This window comes from Betta splendens, chromosome 9 (assembly GCF_900634795.4).
Source record: "Betta splendens chromosome 9, fBetSpl5.4, whole genome shotgun sequence".
Lineage (NCBI taxonomy): Eukaryota > Metazoa > Chordata > Actinopteri > Anabantiformes > Osphronemidae > Betta > Betta splendens.
Genome location: NC_040889.2, coordinates 20287970 through 20310681, shown reverse-complemented (window position 1 = coordinate 20310681; position 22712 = coordinate 20287970). Strand labels below are relative to the sequence as shown.

The 22712-nt window shown below is 48.6% G+C and overlaps 4 protein-coding genes across 8 annotated transcripts; 3 read left to right on the top strand and 1 right to left on the bottom strand.

Moving 5' to 3' along the window:
* The first annotated feature begins 142 nt into the window (after positions 1 to 142).
* On the top strand, positions 143 to 5636 carry LOC114862898 (arrestin domain-containing protein 3-like). Of its 4 annotated transcripts, XM_055511882.1 has the most exons (13): positions 143 to 237; positions 429 to 458; positions 643 to 671; positions 828 to 888; positions 2039 to 2120; positions 2494 to 2736; positions 3140 to 3186; positions 3470 to 3511; positions 3657 to 3717; positions 3852 to 4002; positions 4266 to 4362; positions 4434 to 4690; positions 4807 to 5636. In XM_055511882.1, the coding sequence occupies exons 6-13, from the start codon at positions 2525 to 2527 to the stop codon at positions 5119 to 5121; spliced, it is 1182 nt and encodes a 393-aa protein (XP_055367857.1). In that variant the 5' UTR covers positions 143 to 237; positions 429 to 458; positions 643 to 671; positions 828 to 888; positions 2039 to 2120; positions 2494 to 2524; the 3' UTR covers positions 5122 to 5636. The 4 variants fall into 4 exon arrangements, with proteins under 4 accessions (XP_055367857.1, XP_055367858.1, XP_055367859.1 ...); XM_055511883.1 differs by lacking the exon at positions 2039 to 2120; XM_055511884.1 differs by lacking the exon at positions 2039 to 2120 and having other exon boundaries at positions 151 to 237; positions 429 to 465; positions 643 to 731.
* Positions 5637 to 5775: 139 nt separating this feature from the next.
* On the top strand, positions 5776 to 8371 carry LOC129604623 (arrestin domain-containing protein 3-like). The gene is made up of 6 exons (XM_055511885.1): positions 5776 to 6401; positions 6482 to 6542; positions 6622 to 6769; positions 6873 to 6969; positions 7477 to 7733; positions 7827 to 8371. Exons 1-6 carry the CDS (start codon positions 6113 to 6115, stop codon positions 8052 to 8054), a joined length of 1080 nt encoding a protein of 359 aa, XP_055367860.1. The 5' UTR covers positions 5776 to 6112; the 3' UTR covers positions 8055 to 8371.
* A 1583-nt stretch (positions 8372 to 9954) lies between these two features.
* Positions 9955 to 12419, top strand: LOC114862725 (arrestin domain-containing protein 3-like). Of its 2 annotated transcripts, XM_055511927.1 has the most exons (6): positions 9955 to 10304; positions 10370 to 10430; positions 10521 to 10692; positions 10763 to 10850; positions 10929 to 11185; positions 11575 to 12419. In XM_055511927.1, exons 1-6 carry the CDS (start codon positions 10046 to 10048, stop codon positions 11692 to 11694), a joined length of 957 nt encoding a protein of 318 aa, XP_055367902.1. In that variant the 5' UTR covers positions 9955 to 10045; the 3' UTR covers positions 11695 to 12419. The 2 variants fall into 2 exon arrangements, with proteins under 2 accessions (XP_055367902.1, XP_055367901.1); XM_055511926.1 differs by having other exon boundaries at positions 10370 to 10692.
* A 1821-nt stretch (positions 12420 to 14240) lies between these two features.
* On the bottom strand, positions 14241 to 16313 carry LOC114862859 (piggyBac transposable element-derived protein 4-like). The gene is made up of 2 exons (XM_029163593.1): positions 16180 to 16313; positions 14241 to 15975 (listed from the first exon to the last, which is right to left on the bottom strand). The coding sequence occupies exons 1-2, from the start codon at positions 16311 to 16313 to the stop codon at positions 14241 to 14243; spliced, it is 1869 nt and encodes a 622-aa protein (XP_029019426.1).
* Positions 16314 to 22712: the final 6399 nt, after the last annotated feature.

The window sequence follows — 22712 nt, the reverse complement described above, 5'->3', positions numbered from 1 at the left end:
TGATCTTAGTCTTGTATAATAATATTATCCTGTATCTAATTATACAGTATATATAATACCTGATAGTCACAGAACTGGAGCCCCCTTTCTTCTTCTTTGTTTTTTATTCTGTATTGGGGATAAATGTGGGCTGCACCCCCTCACTCTTTTGTCTGTATCTGTCATGAAACCGGTGGGAGAGGTGCGTGCTGTTTTACGTACCACAATGGATTGGATGCCCAATAGTTTTATATTACAGTAAGTGTAGTTCAGTATTAATATTTGTGATCCCGGTCATTACTTTTATATATAACTTATATATATACATGTATGTCGATACTTTTAGGTCCCAGACTGGTTTTCGTTTACTTTTGGTGATCGGTACCGCTAGCTTAAAGTTGTACTAATCAAGCTAATTTCAGTTGTGTGTTTGTGTCCGGTGCCTTTAGGTACAGGAGAGAGGGCGGATTTCTACCCTGGTGAGGGGTGTGTTTTATCTCTGTTTATCAGAATATGTTTAATTTATTTTATGTATATTTATAATTTACGTTATTGCAGCGTGCCTCTCTCGGCCCCTTTCGGTCATGACTCCGGTGGGAGAGGTACAGGAGAGAGGGCGGATTTTTACCCTGGTGTGGGTTGTGTTTTGTTTCTGTTCATCAGAATAAACTGGACGACCGTAAATCCCGGCTGTGAGTCGATCCTTAAAGCCACTACACAACGCAGAAAGCCACCGGTCACACCTAAACAGAGTAGATAGAAAGCCTGGGCCAAATCCTTCTGACTGTACAACCAGCAGGTGTCTGAATACCATGTTCATTAGTTCATACCCTCTTGTTGTTTCTCAGACAGCAGTGTTGTTCCACCAGGACGCCACGTGTACCCCTTCATCTTCCAGATCCTCTTTGAGTAAGTCGCCATTTTAAATGCTCATATCTCTGTTGTCTCCTGAAGATTAATCATCATATGCATATCGGTACGGTATTTTTTTGCCAAAAAAATTGAGCAGACCCCAACTCTGTCCACTTGACAGATCAAATTCCCCATAATCCAGCCTCTCAGGCCCTTTCTACAGCAGCACCACCTGGTTTAATACCACCACTAGAGCCACCAGCACCATCAGAACCACAAACATTTGATGCCCCGCCTTTTTGTGCAGCACATGTCACATACCCATCGTTAACGGGTTACGACACTAAATATCAGTGACAGGATTGAAGAAGTTTCAGTGAGATAGAATAAGCCATGAACGTACCGCGCCTTCTTTTTATTGTGTCAGTCAGGCATGTAATTCATCAGAGCTGGTGACAAAGGGAGACCAAGCAAAACAATGTTATGATGTTCAGCAGTTACCAGATGTCAGTGTTCATTTATGTGGAAAGTTCAAAGCTTAACAATTGCCTGATTTTGATTTAAGTTCATAATTCATTAAAGCAGCATGAGTCACTACTATATGAATAGGTTATAATATTCACAACTAAATACCATAAGTCTTTTATGTAGCATATCTTATGTTTCATTTGTATTAATTTCTTCACACCTCACTAACTAAACACTCTGGAACCTTGGATACCGCACCTACCAACAATGACACAGCCTGTTCACTACGCACTGTAGGAGTAATATAGAGGACCTTGCCTGCCTGTAAATCACTACATGTTAAAGACCCACTTAACCTAAAAGGAGTTGGACTCAAAATCAGAGACGACTGGTTGAGTGTCAAATCTCTATGCAGTTTGTTGTGACAAAAAACTCAGCAAATGCTGGCAATAGTAACTGAGAAGTAACAAATACAAAAGATACACAAAGCAAGAACTAAAACTAACGCAAAGCTGCTGCAGTACTAACAGCAACATGAGAACACGCCTGACCCTGAAACCCCAATAAACTAAGACTCATATTTAACAGAAAGCCTGCACTCACACAACCTATGAAAAAGAATGACAAGACCTGGCGGAGTAGCAGCAAGGTTGAGTGTCTGAGATGAAACATACCAGCAATGTGCTTAATGTGTGACCTACATGCCCTAAATACTCCCTCCACCTGTGTGCCTGCACAGCTCCTCCCAGCAAACGTCAGTCCTGTGATGGGAGGAGCCAACCCACCACGCTGCAAGCAATTCCCTAACTTCACCACTTACTGTATGTTAGTCATCATGAGCATTAAACTGTGTTTACGTTTGGCATTATTGGGATTTCATGCTCATCTTTATACTCTATGCTGGCGTAGAATTTATAAAAAACCCCACAAATGACCATTTTGCACATTTCATATATTCTATTATCATGTAATTACAATTTCTCTAGCTACTTACAGGGAACTAAATTTCATTTAAAATGTGTACTGCATGCAATGAGGTGCACAAGACTCATGAATATGTATAATTAAATAGTTAAATACCTACATATATTTAAATATTTATTCGTGGGAGTGACTATTTAGTTATGCTATAAATTATGTCTCTGAAGCTGCTTCACGCCCATTGAGGAAGTTTTCCATCTTTACTTTATTCAGCGATGTGGTCATTTTATCTTCACGGAGCATTATGGATAACATAAAGAGCCTAGAAGTGACCTACAACCCCATTAATGAGAGAAACACCTTCACCAACGGCGACTTGATTTCAGGTCAGGTAACTGTGAAGGTGAGGAAGGAAACTCAAATCAAATCACTGTTCATCAAGTTCTGCGCTAAAGCCAAGGTCCTGTGGAGCGAGAGGCATGGGAACCACACAGTGGTTTACCACGCCAAGGAGAGGTACAGGAGGAGAAACAATGATGTGCACAGGAGTCATTAATATTTATAAGTAATGCAAACTTATATTTAGATACTTATCCATGGGAGGGGCGATTCAGGTGTGAGATATCGAGGCTGCCTTCACGCCCATCACGGAAGTTTTCCGTCGTACTATTTTCAGCTTTGCGATCGTTTTCTGTTCACGGAGCGACATGTCCACCGTGAAGAGCCTGAAAGTGACCTACAACCCCATCAATGAGAGGAACACCTTCACCAACGGCGACTTGATCTCAGGCCAGGTCACCGTGGAGGTGGACAGAGACATTCAAATCAGCTCACTGTTCATCAAGTTCCGCGCTAAGGCCGACGTCCTGTGGAGCGAGAGGCACGGGAACCACACAGTGGTTTACCACGCCAAGGAGAGGTACTTCAACAGCAAACATTATTTTATTCAGGACAAGAACGTCAGAGGTGAGTTTACTTTCAGACTGGCTCTAATAACGTCTGTGCTTGTGCAGGTTCATACGGTAAAAGCCTTCATTCACTGTGTTGAAGGTGTCTGAGATCTGTCAGTTCATAGATGATAAATAACAGAATAGTCAGTTTATCACCATTTTTATTCAGCTTGACTCAAAAAATAATAATACTCTTGTTTTTTATTTGGGAAATATCACAATAAATATTTATCAGTGTATTTATTGTCTGAGATTTGGTGTTCATAAACAATTAATCAAAGATCTCATTTGTTCCACAGTTGACAACCAGACACTACTGAGAAACCAGTACAGAGAAATATGTGAGTGTTCACACCTATGTAATAATGAGACCTATGACTTCCTCTTTTGTTGACGTTAGCTGTGGGTAACACTAACCCTACCTGTAAAACCAGCAGATGTCTGAATATGTTGTTGACTAGTTCACAGCCTCTTGTTGCTTCTCAGACAGCAGTGTTGTTGCACCAGGATGCCACGTGTACCCCTTCATCTTCCAGATCCCTTTTGGGTTAGTCACCATCTTTAATAACGTTTATGTCTCCTTCTCTCTGTTGGAATTATTTGACCGTATAGTTTGTCTGCTTGTATTTGTTCACGTATAACCAATTATTTCCTTGTGGCCTCCTGTTCTCTGTGCTTCAGAAACTTTCCGTCTTCCTTTCGAGGCCCATATGGTAAAATTATTTACCAGCTAAAAGCCAAGCTGAGCAGATCGATGAGGATCGCCAAGAAAAATTTGGCTGATATCTACTTTGTGTCGAGACCAAACCCAAACTCTGTTCGCTTGATGATGGTAGGTGTTACCTGCGGTTCCAAGAAGAAATAAACTATTGTCTGCAGTGTCAATATACACTTTCTTTTTGTCAAAGATCTTTTTTTCTTTTTTTGTATACTGAGATTGTTAACAGAAATGCTTGTGACTGGCAAAGATAATGTGAGATTACTTCCTGTTGAAGTGAACAAACTAGGACAGGTTTTACACAGTGGTCATGAATTCATAAATATAAACTGTATATTGTTGTTTACATACAGTACACTGATATTAATCATTTTCAGATTCCACAACATGGAACTAAGACTAAGAAAATGAAGGTTTTCAACTCAGGATCAGTATCAATGGACGTGAAAATTGAAAAAAGTGGTTTTGTCCAAGGTGAGAATTCTCCAAGTGATGCTGCCTCTCACACTAAGGATGGTTTTGATGTTTCTTGGTCTGACGTTCAGGAAAAAGAATGAAGGTCATGGCCATTGTTCAGAACAACTCGTCTCGTGAGATCAAGCCCAAGTACTGTGTGTGTGTAATCCAAAACTTCTTTGCAAATGGGAGGAGAAAATTCTTTATCCAAAAGATCTTGAAGGAGGTGGGAGAGCCCATCCCTCCATCCTCAAGAGAAACAGTCACGAGAGTCATCACCATCCCCAGAGACATGGAGCCCTCCATTCTCAACTGCAACATCATCAAAGTGGAGTACAGACTCAGGGTAGGCAGCACCCAGTCAAAATGTCATGACATGAGGTTTAGTGGTAGCAGGACATGTGGTCAGAGTGTGATGCAGTGCTGTACAGTTTAAATAATCAATATCACTATGATTCACAGGTTTACCTCAATGTCAAATATGCCTCAGACCCAGAGATCAACTTCCCCATAATCATCCTTCCAGCCTCCCAGGCTCCTTCTACAGCATCAGCACCACGTGGGCCAACAGACTTTGGATTTGAACCATTTGGGAACCCAAACCCACCAGTTCGGGGCATGAAACCACCAGCGCCAGCTGCCAGGCACTCAAAACCACCAGCAGCATCATCAGGCCCACCTGTACCCGCAGTCCGGCAACCATTTGGGGCCCAACCTCCTCATGGAGCACATGCCATGTGCTCATCAGTGACAGATTGTGAGACCACTTTGTTGTAATAATAGAATAAATGAAATCAAGGTTAACCTGATGAAGGGATGAGGGCTTCTTTACGTTTTAATCAGTGGACCTGTACCATTCACATTTTAAGTTGGTCATTGTGACCTTTTAATGTTATTATTATGCTGTTATTTTAACATATTGAAGCACTTATTAGTGATGATGACCCTGTCTTGGTAAAGACAGTCTCTGCTTACAATGTAAATGAAGTTCTTCATTGTCCCTTAAACGAAAGTAGCTCTCATGTATTATTTATCACTCTGTCTCATATGCTGAGTTTCAAAGAGTTTCACTTTTCAATTATTTAAGGGAACGTGGTGTTTTGTAGATGTAAAGCACAAACTCTTGTTACACCAGTTTATTGTACAGCATGTAGCTTGAAAGAGATTTTCTTCTGTGCTGGACCTGAAGCTTTGAAACATCTTTGAACCAACTCCAGCCCCAGACTTGATCTGATGAGGAGGTGTGCTTGACTCCATCTGCTACAGTATTTAAAACTTCATGATCTAAACTGCATCTTGTCACTTGTTTTTCTACCCGTTTATTGTTAATACCTTCATATAACTAATATTCATAGAATAACAGGCAACACATATTAAATTCCTTGATCCTAACTCATAAACCATTTTAACTACAAGTTCTGTTTTTGCCCAAAAAAATATCTAAAAGAACTGTATAGAAACCCTAACATGCTAGACCCGATGTGACTTAAATATTTACGTATAGTTACAAAATAAATTATTATTATTAAGACAGTTTAAGTGATCTTGAATATAAAAGATCACTGGTTGTCAGGAGCTGAATCTTTTAGTGTGCTCTCCTTCATGTATTACCCTGTTGATGGTTCAGCAGACTGGATGCATGTTCCACTCTGACCGCATCTCTCACCTGTCAACACAGTGCGACACGCGACAAACAGGTTTAACAAGATTCCCATGCTACAGTAGAGCTAGGATATAAACAGGACAGAGCCGCCGTGTGAGAAGGTCTATGTTGTTTGTGCAGGTTATTTCTCTGAGGAACATGACCGTTAAACATTTCTCAATCGAATATGATGCAGTCAACAGCGAGAACACTTTCACAAACGGAGATACCATCAACGGACGGATCATCGTGGAGGTTTCCAAGCAAACCAAAATCCAGTCGCTCGTTTTTATAGCGCAAGCAAAAGCTCGGGTCTGCTGGCGTGAAGATCATGGCAACCAACAACACATTTACTGGGCTGAGGAGGAATATTATAATATTCAAGAGCACATCGTAAGAGAATCAAGACAAGATGGTAAGGTATTTGATTAGTATAATAATTATTATGCTATATGATCATACTGTAGTCTGTTATTAACAGTAATTCTTTCTCAGGCACTGAGGTCATTGACAGAGGAAGACATATTTTTCCATTTGTCTTCCAGATTCCTGACAGGTGCCTATTCTTTACCCATTATACATTCACGATTTGTTTCTTTTTAGGTCTTTTTTAACACTTTCTGTCAAATTCACAGGAACATCCCATCATCTTTCAATAGCCCCACAGGAAAAATAGTTCACAAGGTGAAGGCAGAGCTTAAACACTCACTGAAGTTGATGAAAAGCGCCAAAGCCTACTTCCTATTTACATCCAAAACAGATATGAATATTTCTGGACTCATGGTAAGAAACACTTATTTTAGGAATGTTACCGTATAATTATGTAATGTATGATGTCTTAGCAGAATCTACCTGCATTCGTTTAAAGTGGGGACTGCTCTTTTAGGAACCTCAACAGGATTCCAAGGATAAAACTATCAAAGTTTTTGGCTCCGGAACCATTTCAATGCATGTTCGCACCCAGCGGATGGGTTTCAGTCAAGGTACTGTACTCTTTCAGACTCACCACCTTCATTGTTTCACCAACACCAGATGCACACTAGTCTCAATAGAAGGCGAGCATGAAGGACATGAACCCAGAACCAGGGCAGGCTAAAGGCGGCCTGGTAAAAACATTAGCAAACCAAAACACAGCAGCAGTGGAGCCGCTGTCAGGGAACCGTGAAGGGATCTGGAAGTGGGTGTGGGAGGTCAGGTGACCGGGAACAGAGGAAGCTCTGGCTGGCTGGATAAACAATGGACAGCAGAAACACAGCCGGGCTGGAGTCCTGCATTTTCAATTCAAATAATTTTAGTTTAATTACAATGTCCTATGAAGGAAACGGTGGCTTCATTTACTCTACTCTCACCGCGGGTCAAACAATAATGTATGAATGAGTGGCCTTTGTCATGCAGTGATACTCTCTTTTCAATTATCGTTATACACCAGTACAATATAGTCAAAAACTATAATCTGGAAACTAATGTTCAAACCTTCCATCCCTCAACAGGGGAGGCTCTCCAGGTCACAGTCGATATCCTCAACCACTCATCTCGTTCAGTGAAGCCCAGGATCACACTGTATGAGAAACAGAGCTTCATTGCCCAGAGAACCAGAACGGTTCGACCCAATGTGATCCAAAAGGAGAAGCTGGCGTCCGTAGCCTCCTCCAGTCGCGAGACCGTGACCAGGTTGATCAGCATCCCTGCAGACCTGCCTCCCTCCATCCTCAACAGCTCCATCATCAAGCTGGAGTACAGGCTGAAGGTAACACCAACAGCAAAGTCATTCGAATTATGATTCAATATAAACATTCATTAGGAGTTATGGAAAACTTAACTCCACTGTGTTTTTTCACAGGTCCATCTGAACATCAAATGTGCTTCAGACCTAGAGGTCAAAGTTCCTGTCGTCGTCCTCCCTACGCTGGGTGTTCCAAGACAACCCCCTCCTTATAGCTTTGAACCAGAAGCGTATGAGATCCCAAACCAAGAGGACTGGAGCGCCACACCGCAGCAGGCAGCGTTCCAACCAGTGGATTCCCCACCTTCCTATAAGACATACACTCTGTACCCACACCCCTACTGACACTGACAACTCTAACACTGTCTCACCTGCAGCAGGACTCTGGTGGACCTGTAAAGAGACGTCGATGTGTAATACGCGCTGTGTTCTACCTTAGATCCACACACTGCAAATACCACATGAAGGATATTATTGTATATAAGGTCATGACATTTATTCTGCTTAAGAAACCCAAACCTGCCATGCAGTAGCACTTTTTTAGTTCAGAGTTCAAAGTTGAAGAATTGTGATTTTTTTTAACTTTATTTTTTCAATTTTTAACATATACATTTCTGAAAAAAACATAACAATAAGCTAATGAAATAAAATATTAAATTACAAACAAATTAGGAATGTGACTTTGTCTTTTTCAAATCATTTCAAATATTATTCTTTAATTTTATCTATTCATATATATATATATATATATATATTATATATATTACATATAAAGTATATATATATATAAATTAAATCAACAGGTTAATTTAGAGTCAAAATATGAAGAGAAAGAAGCCACTGTGACAGAAAGCCGGCAGAGGGAGGAGCAGAACCCAGAGTTATGAGAAGCCTTTACTTGGCCTAGCGCAGCCGCTGGTCGAAGACTTTAGTTGTCACGGCAACAGCTGCAGACACAGGGGCGGCCGTTTGTCCGGTCCTCAGCTGAAGCTCTCTTCTTCTGCTCCTCCTCTTGGTCTCAACGTGTGAGATGCCTCAGGAGATATTTCATTTAGGTTCTGCTGTAGGATCCTCTTGCCTGCATCTTCTCCTTATTTTCAGGATTTCAGGACATCATTTTTTTATTTTAAAGTTTACTGTTGTTTTACACGTGAATCAAACCTCTGTACCTGGGTGGGTGGGGGTCAATTCTGCTCCACTGGGCCACTTCCCTGCTAGATTCCCATCTATCCATGTCCCAGCTGTGTGTCCCGGCTTTTCCAGCTGTTGACTGACTGAACTCACCTGATCAAGGTAATCAGCGGCATGCACTGTAGGGCAGGGATAGAAAAGCAGCAGGGCATGAAGGAGTATACACAGAATCACAGCCCTGAGGGCAACTGGGCTCACGCGCTCTCTCTCTCCAGCCAGACTTCCAAGAACCGCCCATCTGTCTGTGTTGTTGCTGGCCCTCCTCTGACTTATGCTTGTATCTTACACATCTGTCTCTTACAGTACATGTCTCCTATATGATGCAAATCCCTCCTTGCTCTGTGCACGTAGCTTGTACCAACACAGTCGCCACCTTCAGATTCATGATAGCGTGGTCCTAGTCTGTCCTTGCATGTGATTGGCCACATGATATGCCTATCAAAATAAGGTTCCTCCCCCGCCTGCGTTCAACCTCATCAGAGCTGAGCAGGAGTGGGAGAACAGGACCCATCCGTTCATAGAGGCCCTGTAGGAGGCTTGGTAGCTGGCTGGATCCAGTGGAGAGGGTTCAGCTCACTGACGTTTCCTGCCATGACCTCAGTGAAGCTGGGTCACATCCTTAAGTGTATCTGCACCAAGGACATTAAAGGATCTCATTAAAAAGAATGTCTCTGGAATGTCCTCAAGCAGATGCAAAGTGAGAAACTCTCCTGAACCCCAGGGTCATTTAGAGTTTGCTGACCCACAGCGCCACACGGTGGCGGTAGGAGGTACACAAGTACGGGGAGGAGGGGCCGCACCAGGCATGATAGTAAAAAGGCATGTAGGAAACTGTCACATTACATCCCAGCCGGCCTGTTCTGGGTCGTTTACTGGTTGTTTATGTGCTCCGAGCACAAGATGCTCTGCAGATAATAAACATTTCAGCATCATTTTGTTGCTCTTTTCCAAACATAACTGATGACTTGCAGGACTTGCATTTAACCTAGTGTAGCTTCCAAGGCTTCGGTCTAGAGTTACCTCTGTGAAAGTGACACCGGTGCCGCCGCGTCACGTGGTCCTGTGAGAGGAACAGATACGACAGGACAGACGCCGGCCTTGTCCAGAACACGCAGGCCCGGCTCTGACCGCCGGTCCGCACCACCATGGCCGTGAAACACCTCTCCTTAGAGTACGACAAGGTGAACGAGCGAGGCACCTTCTCACCCGGGGACGTTCTCTCCGGACGAGTGACTGTGGTGAGCAGCAAGGAGACCACAGCGCAGCGCTTTGTGGTCCGGGCCAAAGGAAAGGCCAAGGTGACCTGGCCCGAGCAGCGAGGACGGAGCACAGTGCTCCACAGCGACAAGAAGGAGTACTTCAAGTTTGAGCATGTTATTCTGCAGGACAAAAACAAAGGGGATGGTTAGTGGGTTGGATTCATGCTCACGTGGTGACTGTTCAAACACTAAATTGTCTCCTTTTGACAGGTTCTGAAATCATCCGCTCTGGAAGAAGCGTGTACCCGTTCAGCTTCGTGGTTCCCGACGTGTGCGTGTTCCGACCCACCCGCCCGCGTTACTCGTCTCACACGCTGGTTTGCCTGCTGCTGGAAAACCTCCTTGTGTTCGCGTCTTCCAGGGACATGCCGTCGTCCTATCGGGGGAAATGGGGCCGCGTCACGTACAGCGTGCGAGCGCAGCTCACTCAGACCATCTGGCTCGTCCACAAAACCAAAGCCGAGCTCCCGTTTCTGACCAAGTCGGACTTCCCCTTCGCCTCCCGATCGGAGATGATCATCATCGGACTTAAGGTGGGACTTTGATCAGTCGTTGCACTATTACGCGCTAACACTCCTGACACACCACACTTTTACCTGACAGGAGCCACAGTGTGCGAGCAGGATTTCCTTCCTGGGCCGCGGGACGGTCACTATGAATGTTACCTCTGAGAAAATGGGGGTGAAACAAGGTAAAGCCACGTGAGACGAGGATCTGAACGACGCCTTGGAGCCGCCAACGTGTTGTCTATGTGTATCGATGAGAACAGGCGAGGCGCTGGGGGTCTCCGTGGAACTCCTCAACAGCTCGGCGTGCGCGCTGACGCCCAGACTGTACCTGCGTGAGAAGCAGACGTTTGTGGCCCAGTCGCACAGGATCGTGCACGCCAGCGACACCCTCTTCGCAACGGGGGACTCGGTTCCTGCGGGGACCAGTCATTCTGTCACCAAGGTGCTCCGCATCCCTCCACGGCTCCCTCCGACCTTCTTCAACTGCAGCATGATGAAACTCGAGTACAGACTCAAGGTGCCGTCGCCGTCTGCTGACCACATCGCGCATATTAATATGCAAAGCTTGTTAATGCAGCTCGGTGTCACGTGATGCTTTTGATGAACTGTTAAATTTTTAATACTTTCAGTAAGCGATTCAGTTTCAGTTCACCGTGAACTGGTAAAAAGTGATGCAAAGTGAGAAACTCGTGAACTTAGGGGTCATTTAGAGAGTTGGCTGACCCACAGCGCCACACAGTGGCTGTAGGCGGTACAGCGGGACGGGGGGGAGGGGCCGCACCGGGCAGCCCACATACTAATAAAGAGACATGTAGGAAACTGTCACATTACATCCCAGCCTGCATGTTCAGGGAAAGGCAGACATTAGCGTGTTCCCTGAGTCTTAACAATCGCGTTTGTCGACAGGTGACTCTGACGAGAGACCAAGAGGTCAGACTCCCTCTGGTCGTCCTGCTGGGTTCACCGCATACACAGCAACAGCAGAGGCCCAGGAGATCCATCTGGTTCCGGAAGCTGCCTGCGTAGAGGACGCCTGAGTGCAGCACGCGGTTTCACACCGTTTCGGTGTCTGGGAATTTACTCAACACCACCTCATCTCTGGTGATTTTTCCATCTGCGCTAGACGCTTATTATTTAAAGGCTCTGCTTTTAATAAGTGTTTCGCTGCCTCCACAATCACGACCGCCACTAACGAAGCTTACCGCTCTGCAGCGGAGGCTCAGCCTGAATCTGTGGGAGCTGAGAATTAGCTGCTAGGGGCTTCTCACGCTCATCCTTCGCCTTGTGGACTCGTTTTGCAACAAGAGTAAAGCGCTGAACAAAGGCACATTCATGATGCGAATAAGACATGTGTTGCCCAGCCAGCCGGTCTTAAGTGAAACCAGGCCCGTGCTCCCGACAGACACCGAGGGACCTTTCCCTGCCCAGGAGGGGGGACGTGTTGAGGGGTGAACATTTAATGCTTGGGATACATCCTGGACACATTAGATGGGCTGTTGTGACACACACACACGGCGCTCCCACCTACCCTGAGAAGCGGAGCGGGAACGCTTTCTGACTCAGCACACGCCGGCCCTGATGATTTCACGTTCGGACCAAATAGTACAATGTCTTACTCACCACAGTGACAAGCAACGGTGTGGAGGCACACGCTGGAAAAGAAAACTTGCACTCGTATTTCGTCTCACCTCTGTTGCTGTTGACTTTGTTGTGTATCATGTGTAAGTGGAAACACGTTGTATGGAAATCACTATGTTGGTCCAGACTCACTGAAAATTACCAAAACAACTCAACAGAAGCTTGATACACGTGGAATACGCTGTGTAAACACTGCTTGCTTGAATAGAGCAGATCAGAAATTTGCTGTGCCACACTGTACAAATTTAGCTAATCCGTCCTCCTACACCTGCACTATTTGCGCAGAACAGCCGTGTGGCTTATGAGCGTCAACAAATAGGAAGTAAGCGCTCAGTATGATCGGTAGTGATGTAGGTCGCGATGTGACAGATCTCTGTAATCCCTGAATCCTACACCTGCATGAAGACGTCTCCAGAGCAGCGCTTTGGTTCACTACTGGCAGCAGCAGCAGTCGTGGTCTGGGCTGCGCTGTAGAAGAGCCTGCATGGTAAGCAGCCGGGCTCCGTCTACAGTGTGCAGCCCGCCAGCTCCCACACACACACACACACACACATGCATGCACACAAAGACGCACACAGACGCACACACACGCATACTGGTTTTGGAGAGGGGGTAGGGAGGCGTGGCCTCCGGCACCTCCCACTTCTGTAGCCAGAGCGAGCACCATGACAACCATGCGGGGCCTGCAGGCAACTCCCTGTCTTCATCGGCCACGGTTGCCATAGTAACTCCCCACAGGGGCTCCCACAGATCAGCAGGATGGGCGTCCAGTTGACTAACCCTCTCCCAGCTGGGGAACGTCTGAGGGAGAGGAACAGAGCGAGCGAGCGAGCGGGCTGGAGGGAAAGGGAGGGTGTGTGTGTGTGTGTGTGTGTGTGTGTGTGTGTGTGTGTGTGTGTGTGTGTGTGAATGTGTAGGATGGTGCAGCAGAGCCTGAGGAGGGAGACCGACAGAGATGGTGTGAGAGAGAGGGAGAGAGACTTCAGAGAGAGAGACTGGAGACGGCGAGTCTGACCCGCTGAAATGGCCTAACTCTGCCTGTGTGCAGCCCGGTAACAACAAAGCACTCCACAGTATGGTACCATTTATCATTTATAGCAGGCCCAACTAAAACACAATACAAATGAACATCCTCACCCTTTCTCCGCTGTGTCGGTCATGAAAAATCTGTCATCTTTCTGCTATTTTGGATCACGTCAGTGACGAGCACCGTTTTTTGGGTTTGGACTCTAACAGGGCCACAGATGGCTCTGTGCGCGGTGTGGTTGGAGGAAGAAATGGCATCGCGAGGTCTGCTGGCTGTAGAGGACCGAGGGGCTTTTTCTACTCGCTAATTGCTCCAAGCTGTGTCCCCTTGAAGGTCCAGAGACGCAGACTTTCATGTAAAGCACCAGAAGCCACTGAATCTGAAGCAGCGCGCTTATTTTACGCTCGCATTGTTTTTCCTTAATAGTAATTTTATTGTGCTGGTCTCCAACGTCCTTCAATAACACAAAAACCAAAAGGGATTTGAGCCGACTTCATCTTCATGAAACTTTATTTTGGAAAAAAGAGAGAGATAAACTTTTAATAGTAAACATTTTCTGATCTGTTGTGAGTGCAGAAAAGTTGTATTTACTCTTTCTCATATAAAATCGTCAACGCACTTTAGACGTATAAAAAAGTGACACAAGGCAATTCAGTCAGTGTTACAGAAGGCATGGCGCCCAAACATTCTACACTAATTCAAATAATCTACAGTTTCTTTGTTTGTCTTCTCTATTTTACGTGCAATAATACTTCTATTCTAAAACTAGCTCTACATAAAGTGTGGGACTATATTGTGCACTTGCAGTGGCAGCCTTTGGAATTACAAATTGTTTTCTGCTTAAAAAAACCCCTTGACACAAATTATCGGATTACACAAAGGATATAAAACCAAAACCAGTTCAGCCTCATTTATGAAACTCAGAGAAGCAGCCTCCCCTGCATAGGTGGACATTGCATATCTTGCAGCCGAACACGCTCTCGTGTCGCAGGCCCTTGTTGGTGCAGTTCCTGCAGCGGCGCGAGCGCTCCGACATGCGCTCCAGCCGGTGTCCGTACTCTATGGGCGAGTCCGCGTGCCGCTTCCTGGCCGCCCGCTCCATGCCCCGCGCGCCCTGGTAGTCTCCGATCAGCTGCTGGGCCAGGCGCACCCGGAAGTGGCGCTGGGTGAACTGCTTGCCGTTGAAGCCGGCGGGCGGCGCGCCGCCCCGGCTCTCCCTCAGGACGATGTAGGCGTTGACGATGCACAGGTTCACGTAGAACCACAGGAAGTAGCGCCACCACTTCTTGCAGGGCCTGCCGACCTGGTAGCACTCCCTCAGCTGGTCGCACAGGTCCACCCCCCTCATGTTCTCCTGGTACAGGAGCAGGGGCAGGGGTCGCGGCACGCCGAAGCTGCCGCCGGGGCTCTCGGCGCCGTCGCCGTCCCCCTCGCCGTCGCCGCCGCCGTCGCCCTGCTGCCCGCCCGGGCTGATGCCCACGATGCCCGGCGCCGAGTTGGTGGACAGGCAGCTGACCGCCTTGACGTCCCGCGTGACCGTGGCCACCAGGTTGCCGCGCTGGCACTGGTAGAACTCGCCCTGGCACAGCTTGCCCACGTTGCGGGGGCGCAGCACCTCCGGGTACCCCCGGCGGCCCGGCTGGGTGGGCCCGCAGGCGTACAGGCCGTCCCTCAGCAGCCTCTGCAGCAGCGGCACGGAGGTGAAGAAGCTGTCCATGAAGAGGTGGTGGTACTGGCCCTCCAGGCCCCGCACCAGGGAGGTCACGACCCTGTAGCCCAGCGAGGCGGCGGCCTCGTCCTCGCCGGCTTTGCCCACGAAGATCTTGGCGCGGTGGCAGTAGCCCGAGCGGGCGTCGCAGAGCATCCACACGGTGAGCCCCTTCCGCAGGGGCCCGGACGGCATGTACTGGGTCGGCGAGAAGCGCCCCTTCGTGACCACGGCGCACTTGTCCACGGTCAGACAGCGGTTGGGCGCGTACGCGTCCCACATGGTGTTCTCCACCACGTCGAGCAGCGGCCGGATCTTGAAGAGGCCGTCGTAGCCGCGCTCGCCGCGCGCCGGCTCCGCCTCGCGGTCGCACAGCTGCAGGTACTGCGTGAGCTTCTCGAAGCGCCGGGCCGTCATGGTCTTCTTGAAGCCGGCGTTGCCGATGAAGATGTCGCTGGCCCAGTACATGCCGGCGTCCGGAAGCTGGTTGATGCCCATGAGGACGTTCAGCCCCACGTACGCCCTCATCTCCCGCACGTCGGTGGGGTGCCAGTGGGGGTCGGACTTCCCGCTCCTCCGTTGCCGATAGAGGGCGTAATTGTTTGTTTGTTCTACCATGTGTTCAAAAAGAGAATCTGGGAAGAGTATCCGGAAATAGTCACGGGTGTCGGCGTCGTCCCCCAGCGAGTGCTGAGGGCCACTGGCGGCGGAGAACGGCTCGATTGCGATCACCTGGTCGGGCTCGCCCCAGAAGTCGGGAGACGTGCAGTCCTCGTCCAGGTCGTCCTCAAAGCCGAAAAAGCTCCTGCGCTCCTCCTCCTCCAAATCCGAGAAATCAATATCCGAGTCGTTCGAGGTGGCGTCGGAGCAGTTGGTGGACACAGAATAATAACAGTCCTCCGCGTACTCCTCCTCGTCGTGCGCGACCCCATTGCTACCAGTCACCAAAATTATGTTGCAGCCTCCTCCCGCGATGAAGCTGGCCGCGTCCGCAGCGTCCGACGCCGCCGCCGCCGCCGCCGTCGTCGCCGCCGCGGCCGCGAATCCATTCTCCCCCTCGCCGCCGCCGCCGCCGTCGTCGTCGTCCTCCTCCTCCTCGCGCTCTCCGTCTTCCTCGTCCGAGTCGGGCTTTCGGTACGGAATTTCGAACCACTTCACATCGGCTGAAAGATTAAGCGGGGAGTCTCGGCCGTCGCACGCCGTGCCGCTTTCTGCGTCCGCGCTCGTCTCCAGAATAGTAAAAAGCTCTCTCCCGTTTCTTGCCGTCGCCATGTCGGGGTATTAAAGTGCCCGTGCATGAGTCTTTTTATGTATATTTTTTCACCGTGGAAAAATAATCATACACACCGGTCATCCGAAATGAACTGATGTGCACTTAACGACACGCTCCCCTCGAAAACTTGCTGGTCGCGGACCTATGCGGCGTCTATGAGCGTGATTCTCATTGTTTCCGCTCCTGCTTTTTCTGGGCTTTGTAGCGCAGTGTGGCCGCAGACGTCAGAAGCTGCATGCATGTCCTGCTTTGTAGGGCGTTTTGCGACTGCAGCTGGTGGGGTTGCTAGTTCGCTAGGCTGGCAGATGGCCGCTCGCTGTTCTAATGCCCGCTGGCGCTCGGCGCTATCAATAAGCCGAATAGGCGTCTCTGAGGCCGCGGAGGTAGAGAAGTTACGTCCAAAACATCAGAAAACGGACGCCGTCAATCAGCGGCGCGAGCCGGCGGCCGAGGGGGGGTGGTGGTGGGGGGGGAGTGGAAACTTTCCCAAGGCCACCGCAGCCGCACGGCCCCAAAACGGCAAGAATCACACAAATATGATATAAATATAAACTTTATTGGAGCCCCCCCCCCCCCCTCCCCCACGTAAAAAAACGCACAAAAACGCACTGGGGCACATTGAGGCACAATGATGCTCCCGCATCCCATAGGTCTCCCCATCCAGCCGCTTGCTGAACACACTGCACACTGAACTCGGGCAGAGATGTAGCCTGTTCATTCATAAACATGCTTCTTCCTCCTGACAGGTTCCTACATGAATCTGAAGCCCTATAGGCTATTGTGGAATTAGGGACCTCCCTCTATTTTATGAATGTGGGCAGATACTCCTGTGTTTTACTCCAGGACTGAGGTTGAAGAAGCCTCCCTGTCGCTGATGACACCGATGAGTCCCCTGCAACACGCAGCCAACTAATATCGCACTAAATCCTCATTTCTGTTAGTTATTATACTGTAAATAACATGTCACGGTCCCAGGCCCCTCTCGGAGCCACGGATCGTGTTTCTCCTGATCATCGGCTCCTCCGCGCATTAGGATCCCACACGCATGTCCCGCATCTGAACTGCAGCCGTGCACGTGTTCAGGAATTAGCGGCGGCGTAAACAACCTTCCCGTTGTCTCTCTTTGTGCAGCGTTCTCCCTCAGGTGTAACACCCCTGTGATATGTAGAGGGAGCTCTAAATAGCCCCAGTGAACTGTGATGCAGACCGGCCTCCTAGACGCCGGGTTCAAATGCGGGACATCATTTAAATTGAATGCTTTTGCATCACCGCATGCTGTATTATCTCGGTGTAGGGCGACTTGGGCTCGTGACTGATTAATTTCCTGTCGACGGCAGATCGGATGATTTCCCGCGATGACGTGAGCTGGACCTTCGGGCTCGGCGTGAGAGCGGCGGGGCCCCGGTTGTGGATTCCTTCCCCGCTTGGGAGCGCACTAGCTAAATCATGTCTTCCCGTAGGGGGGGATGGGCTGCATGAAGGGTCCTGTCCAAATTCTTTCAGCTGCGGCCTGAGCCTACATGGCTGGCTGAGCTCTGGGTCGCTGCTCCGGGGCCCTGCAGCAGCGCAGCGCCTCCGTCCTCTCCAGCTTATTGCACAGATTCCTGTTGTCTCGGCAGTATCGCGTTGCCTGCCTTTGTCCGCGGGCCTAGTCTGCACAGCGTGCGGATCGAAAGCCGGGCTTCTCAGCACGGCGCGCTGGGAACCAGTATTGCCGGGGAACTGTGGAAAATGAGGGAGGCTGTGGATCTTCGATATACAGCCCTAAAATAGAAGCGAGAGGGGGGGAAAATGGCTCGCTCCAGCGTTTCCAGGCCCCTGGAGCAGAGCACTGCAGCAGACCCCTCAGAGACTCCCGCGGTGGGGTGGAGAGACGCCGACCAATGGCGGCTCAGCCGTTCGGTGTGTGTGTGTGTGTGTGTGTGTGTGTGTGTGTGTCTGCGCGGCTAACTCAGCTCAGATCCTTTTCTCATGGATGAGTTCAGAGATGGATTGTATGAGCGTGTGTGCGTGTGTGTGTGTGTGTCTGTGTGTGGGTGCATGCATGCATGCGTGTGCGTGCGTGCGTGCGTGCATGCGCGTCTGCAGGCGCGTGAGCGCGTGCTGCAGCCACTGCGGATCCCGCTCCAGTCACACTGAACCCGTCTCTCTGTCATTATCTGCCACGCTGTGCGCGGCGCGCGTGTCGGTGAGCTGCTCATTAATAGTGATGTCTTCTTCCACCGCCAACGGCATCCGTACGCTCTGCTGATGTGAGTGGAATTAAGACGCCGTATTATGAGCGGGCTGTTTGATGTGCTGGCGAGTAACTCGTTTCTTCCCATAACTGGAAAACTAATATTAAAAACAACTCAACTGAGGTGCACTTCTACTTGTTGACCTGCAGATCCTCTCCGAGACGTGTGCGTAACCTCTCCCTCATCGTGTCCACGGCGGCGCTGCTTAACCTTCACCTGTTCCTCTGCTCGGTCCAGACCTGCACACACTGGATCCCATCACCTGCACACACACACACAGCATTAACGGGCCGTGCAGTGCTGACCTTGAGAAGAGCTCACCTGGTTGCCCTCTGTCTTCAGCCAGTGGTGACACACTGCCCTCTAGTGGTGGTTGGACAGAAGCCATGATCATAAGAAACACGGCAAAGCGGAGTCGAGTTAATAGGAATCAGAATAAGAACACCTACTCCACGCTATGAAGAGGTTATTGTGCCATAGCAACAGGTTGTACTTCAGTGTGAACCAACCTGCCGAAGGACTGGTGGCTATTTTGCCTTTTAACCAGTAGATGGAGCTACAACACAGAAGGAATGAATCATGTTTTATGCTTTGTGTACTTTCTACTGTGTACACAGAGTTTTAAAGAGCAGTGGATCGAGATGATTTAAGAGAAATACTGCGCTAATTAATCTGACTGTCTCTATCGTTCATGACCAGAACCTGGATAGAGAAGCCTTGGCTGTGGTCTGGTTCTACTCTTAGAGCCTTCTGTGTTTAATGACCCAAACACAGATTCAATATGTAACGCATCCTAATTATTACATATAGTAATATATTACTGCTACTATTATTACATATATAGCACATTAGTATCTGCAGCTAGTGGAGCATATGGGTGTGGTTTTTGTCGTCATGTGATCTCGAGACAGATTCCCACAATGACGCATAAAGACCACAAAATATGGCACATTTGGGTATTATTCAAGCGTGTTGTCTAGCGCATACAGAGAAGGTCCAGACAGCAATAAACAAACACAATGGTTTTGAAAAATGCGCCTCTAATCCTAAATAACAATTGTCAATAATTCACGTTGCCCCTTTGTATGGATCCATGGGAAACTTGCTTCGTACTTGTTTCAGATGTAGCGAGTGATTTGCAGCACGGTTGATGCCGAGGGCACATCGCTGGCTTATTCCATCCAGTTTAATACTGTGTTTTTATTATTAACAATAAATCATGCGTTTCCGTCGGAGTCTCCCAGATTACAAGAACTGTTTACATGCTGCCTTTAATTAGATCCAAATGGCCTGGATGGGAAAATATCAACGAGTGGATTGTGGGTGTTTATCAGTGCCGAGAGTGACAAACAATACATTAATTTTACTGACAGATGAATGCGGCTCACGAGCGCGATCCAGAGCTCACTGCACCAACTTGACATCTCAGGATAATTCACAGTAGTTTTTTAACGAGGCCAAACAACACAAAGCCAAGATTGAAGGGACATGTTTGTAAACACATGGCAACTTCCTGTTTTGTTTTGTTTTTTTAAAATAAAATACTTTTTTATATGTTTGTCCCACTTTGTCACGTGGACAGAACCGGGAATAAGCAGTAACCTGATCAATGAGAGATTTGGTTCTGAGGCTGACGAACGCCTCCTCACCTGACATGAAGCAATCGATATACTAAATATTTAGCAAAACTCAGTCTCTAGTGTGTGTGAATGTCAGTCAATGCCAAATGCATCAGCCCGAAACGGTCATAAGATACAACAGCTCCTTCTGTTGGCTTGATCTGGGTTAGGTCTCACGGAATGACAACGTCACGCTGCATGATTTACAATAGGAAGGGAGGAAACACTCAGCTCACTCATGCACGGCCCGACGTCAAACAAACTTATTGCACAAGGAAGCTTGTAAGTCTTCATTTCTCTGCTTGTGTCCCTCTCCTTCCTCCGGGGAGTAAATCAATACATTATCTAGTCCCGTTAATGCCCCCCCCCCCGCGTCCGGGCAGCGCAGGGAGGAAGTGACCACATGTGGACCTTGTTACCGTCCCTTGATGCGCGTATCGGGTCACCAGCGATGGGTCACGTGGGCCGTTACAAACGTGCGTGATCCCAGTAAAAGCCCCATCTCTGGGTGCCGGCCTCCGCTCGCGCTGCCGGTGCCGCAGATGATGTCCGACGTCGGCTCACCTGCAGCCGGAGCGTCTCCGGGGCGGCGCCGGGTCGACGCGCAGATTTATGCGCTCCTCCCGCGGCCGCGGCGCCGGCGTGGAGCGCAGGGAGGCCGGTTCCTACGAGACGCCACCTCCCGCTCCCAGCTGAGTCATGTCTGAGAGGCCGGGAGGGGACAGAGGGGCCTTTGTAGCCCTCTGCCTTCACATCATCCGCACAAAAATGTTTCTCCTCTCCGCTGCGGCAGAAACATTTCGGACCGGACCGCGTGTTGCGCGGGTACGTGAGCGCACGAGGGCGGAGGCCTCTCTGGTAAAACAGGACAAAACGTGACGAGGTGCCTCGCGGAGGCCCTTTGGTTCAGACGCCATCCCTCCCGTCCATCTCACACTGTTCCGGCCGCGCCCAGAGTAAAACAATAGCGGGCAGGAGATCGAACGGGTCAAGTGGAATCAAAGACCAAGGCACCATGTGCAACGGGCCAAAAATCTATGATCTCACAGCAGCATGTGTGTGAATCGAACTTCTCTTGTGATGTCAGCATAATTTGTATGACAGACCAAATCCAGTTAGCTGAAGGAGTGATGTCAGCCTCCACTGGCTTCTCCTTATAAGTACAGGACGGGAAGAACCCTCAGTGATGCTGGTGTGATTCTCTTGACTCATACGCAGGAGAACGTGCGACCGTGAGCTTGTCATATTTCAGAAACAGTCGTTCTGAGTGAGCGTTGCTTATGATACTGCAACGCAGCGACTGACCTCTGACCCCGCGAGCTTTGTTCCCCGAGGAGTCAAATACAAATGTTTAACTTCTACAACAGCCCTTGTAAATAATTAGAGTGATAATATACTACGTGGTCTTTTTCTCCGGTCCAGCTGTGTGTTACTGTGTGTTTCTCGGCCGTTTGCTGCTCTAATTCAACGTTAACAACTCTGCTGGCACTTCGGGCCTCGGCTCATTGGAAATATTAAACAATCGGTGCGGTGACACATGTAGTGGTGATTGATTTAGTCCAAGCCTCAGACATCATCCAATCAGCGAAGCGAGTTTCTCTGCACTGGACAGTATGTGCTGGGAAAACACGTAAACAAATAAAATATGAGGTTTACGTTCAGTGTGATCCAACAGACGCATGTTGAACGATCCGTTGGACAGTTTGGAGAAAACAAAGCTGTCGTAAAAAAAAAAGCAGTTCTTTTTCTTTAAATAATCCTGTTGCAATTGAACAAAAACTCTAATTTTATGTTAAAACAACAGCATCGCTGCAAACATTTAGTTTCTTAACCCCCGTGCGATCAAAGGCTTCAAAACAATAAGTAATTAAGCGTCACCGGTTTTAACGCGAGGCGACGAGAGCAACACAGAGATGACGAAGGAGGGACAGTGACTTCGGCCAAATGGCGTCGTGCCGCTCTTCTCCGGGATAATTCAGTGTGAGCAAACAGCCAACAGTGGAATCTGTGCTCTCTTTATTTAAGCCACCTCATCACCGCGTGACGCAATACTCCGGAGGCTTCCGCTTAATACGTGTGCAACCTCGCAAATTACACTTTAATTCCTCCAATCTGGAACTCTCCATTGGTTCAGCTGATTAGCGCAGCATGCGAGTCCTGCCGGCCGCCTCCTCGAACCTGAGCCCCTCACCTCCGTCTGCTGAGCTGCAGCCCGCTCGCCCGTTGACCCCAAACAGAAAAAAGCTTTAGAAATGTGGCTTCTGGCCTTTGACCCCAACTTGCAGAACCGATCAAGGGCGGCGGCGTCATGTTCCGTCCGCTACGACCCCTCAGTGGAGGCACTGGACCCGCATCTCACACGTGAGTCTCGATTGCACAAACTTTGCTCTGAATATGTAACTACACATCTGATTCCTATGATTATTGTTCAGATTGTTTTCAGAAGGTTTCTGCAGAAGACAAACAGCCTCGGAGACGCAGGACTGCTGTTGCTCAACGGAGAGGAGTGTTATTTCCATCGCACGGCACCGAAGCCCGCCGC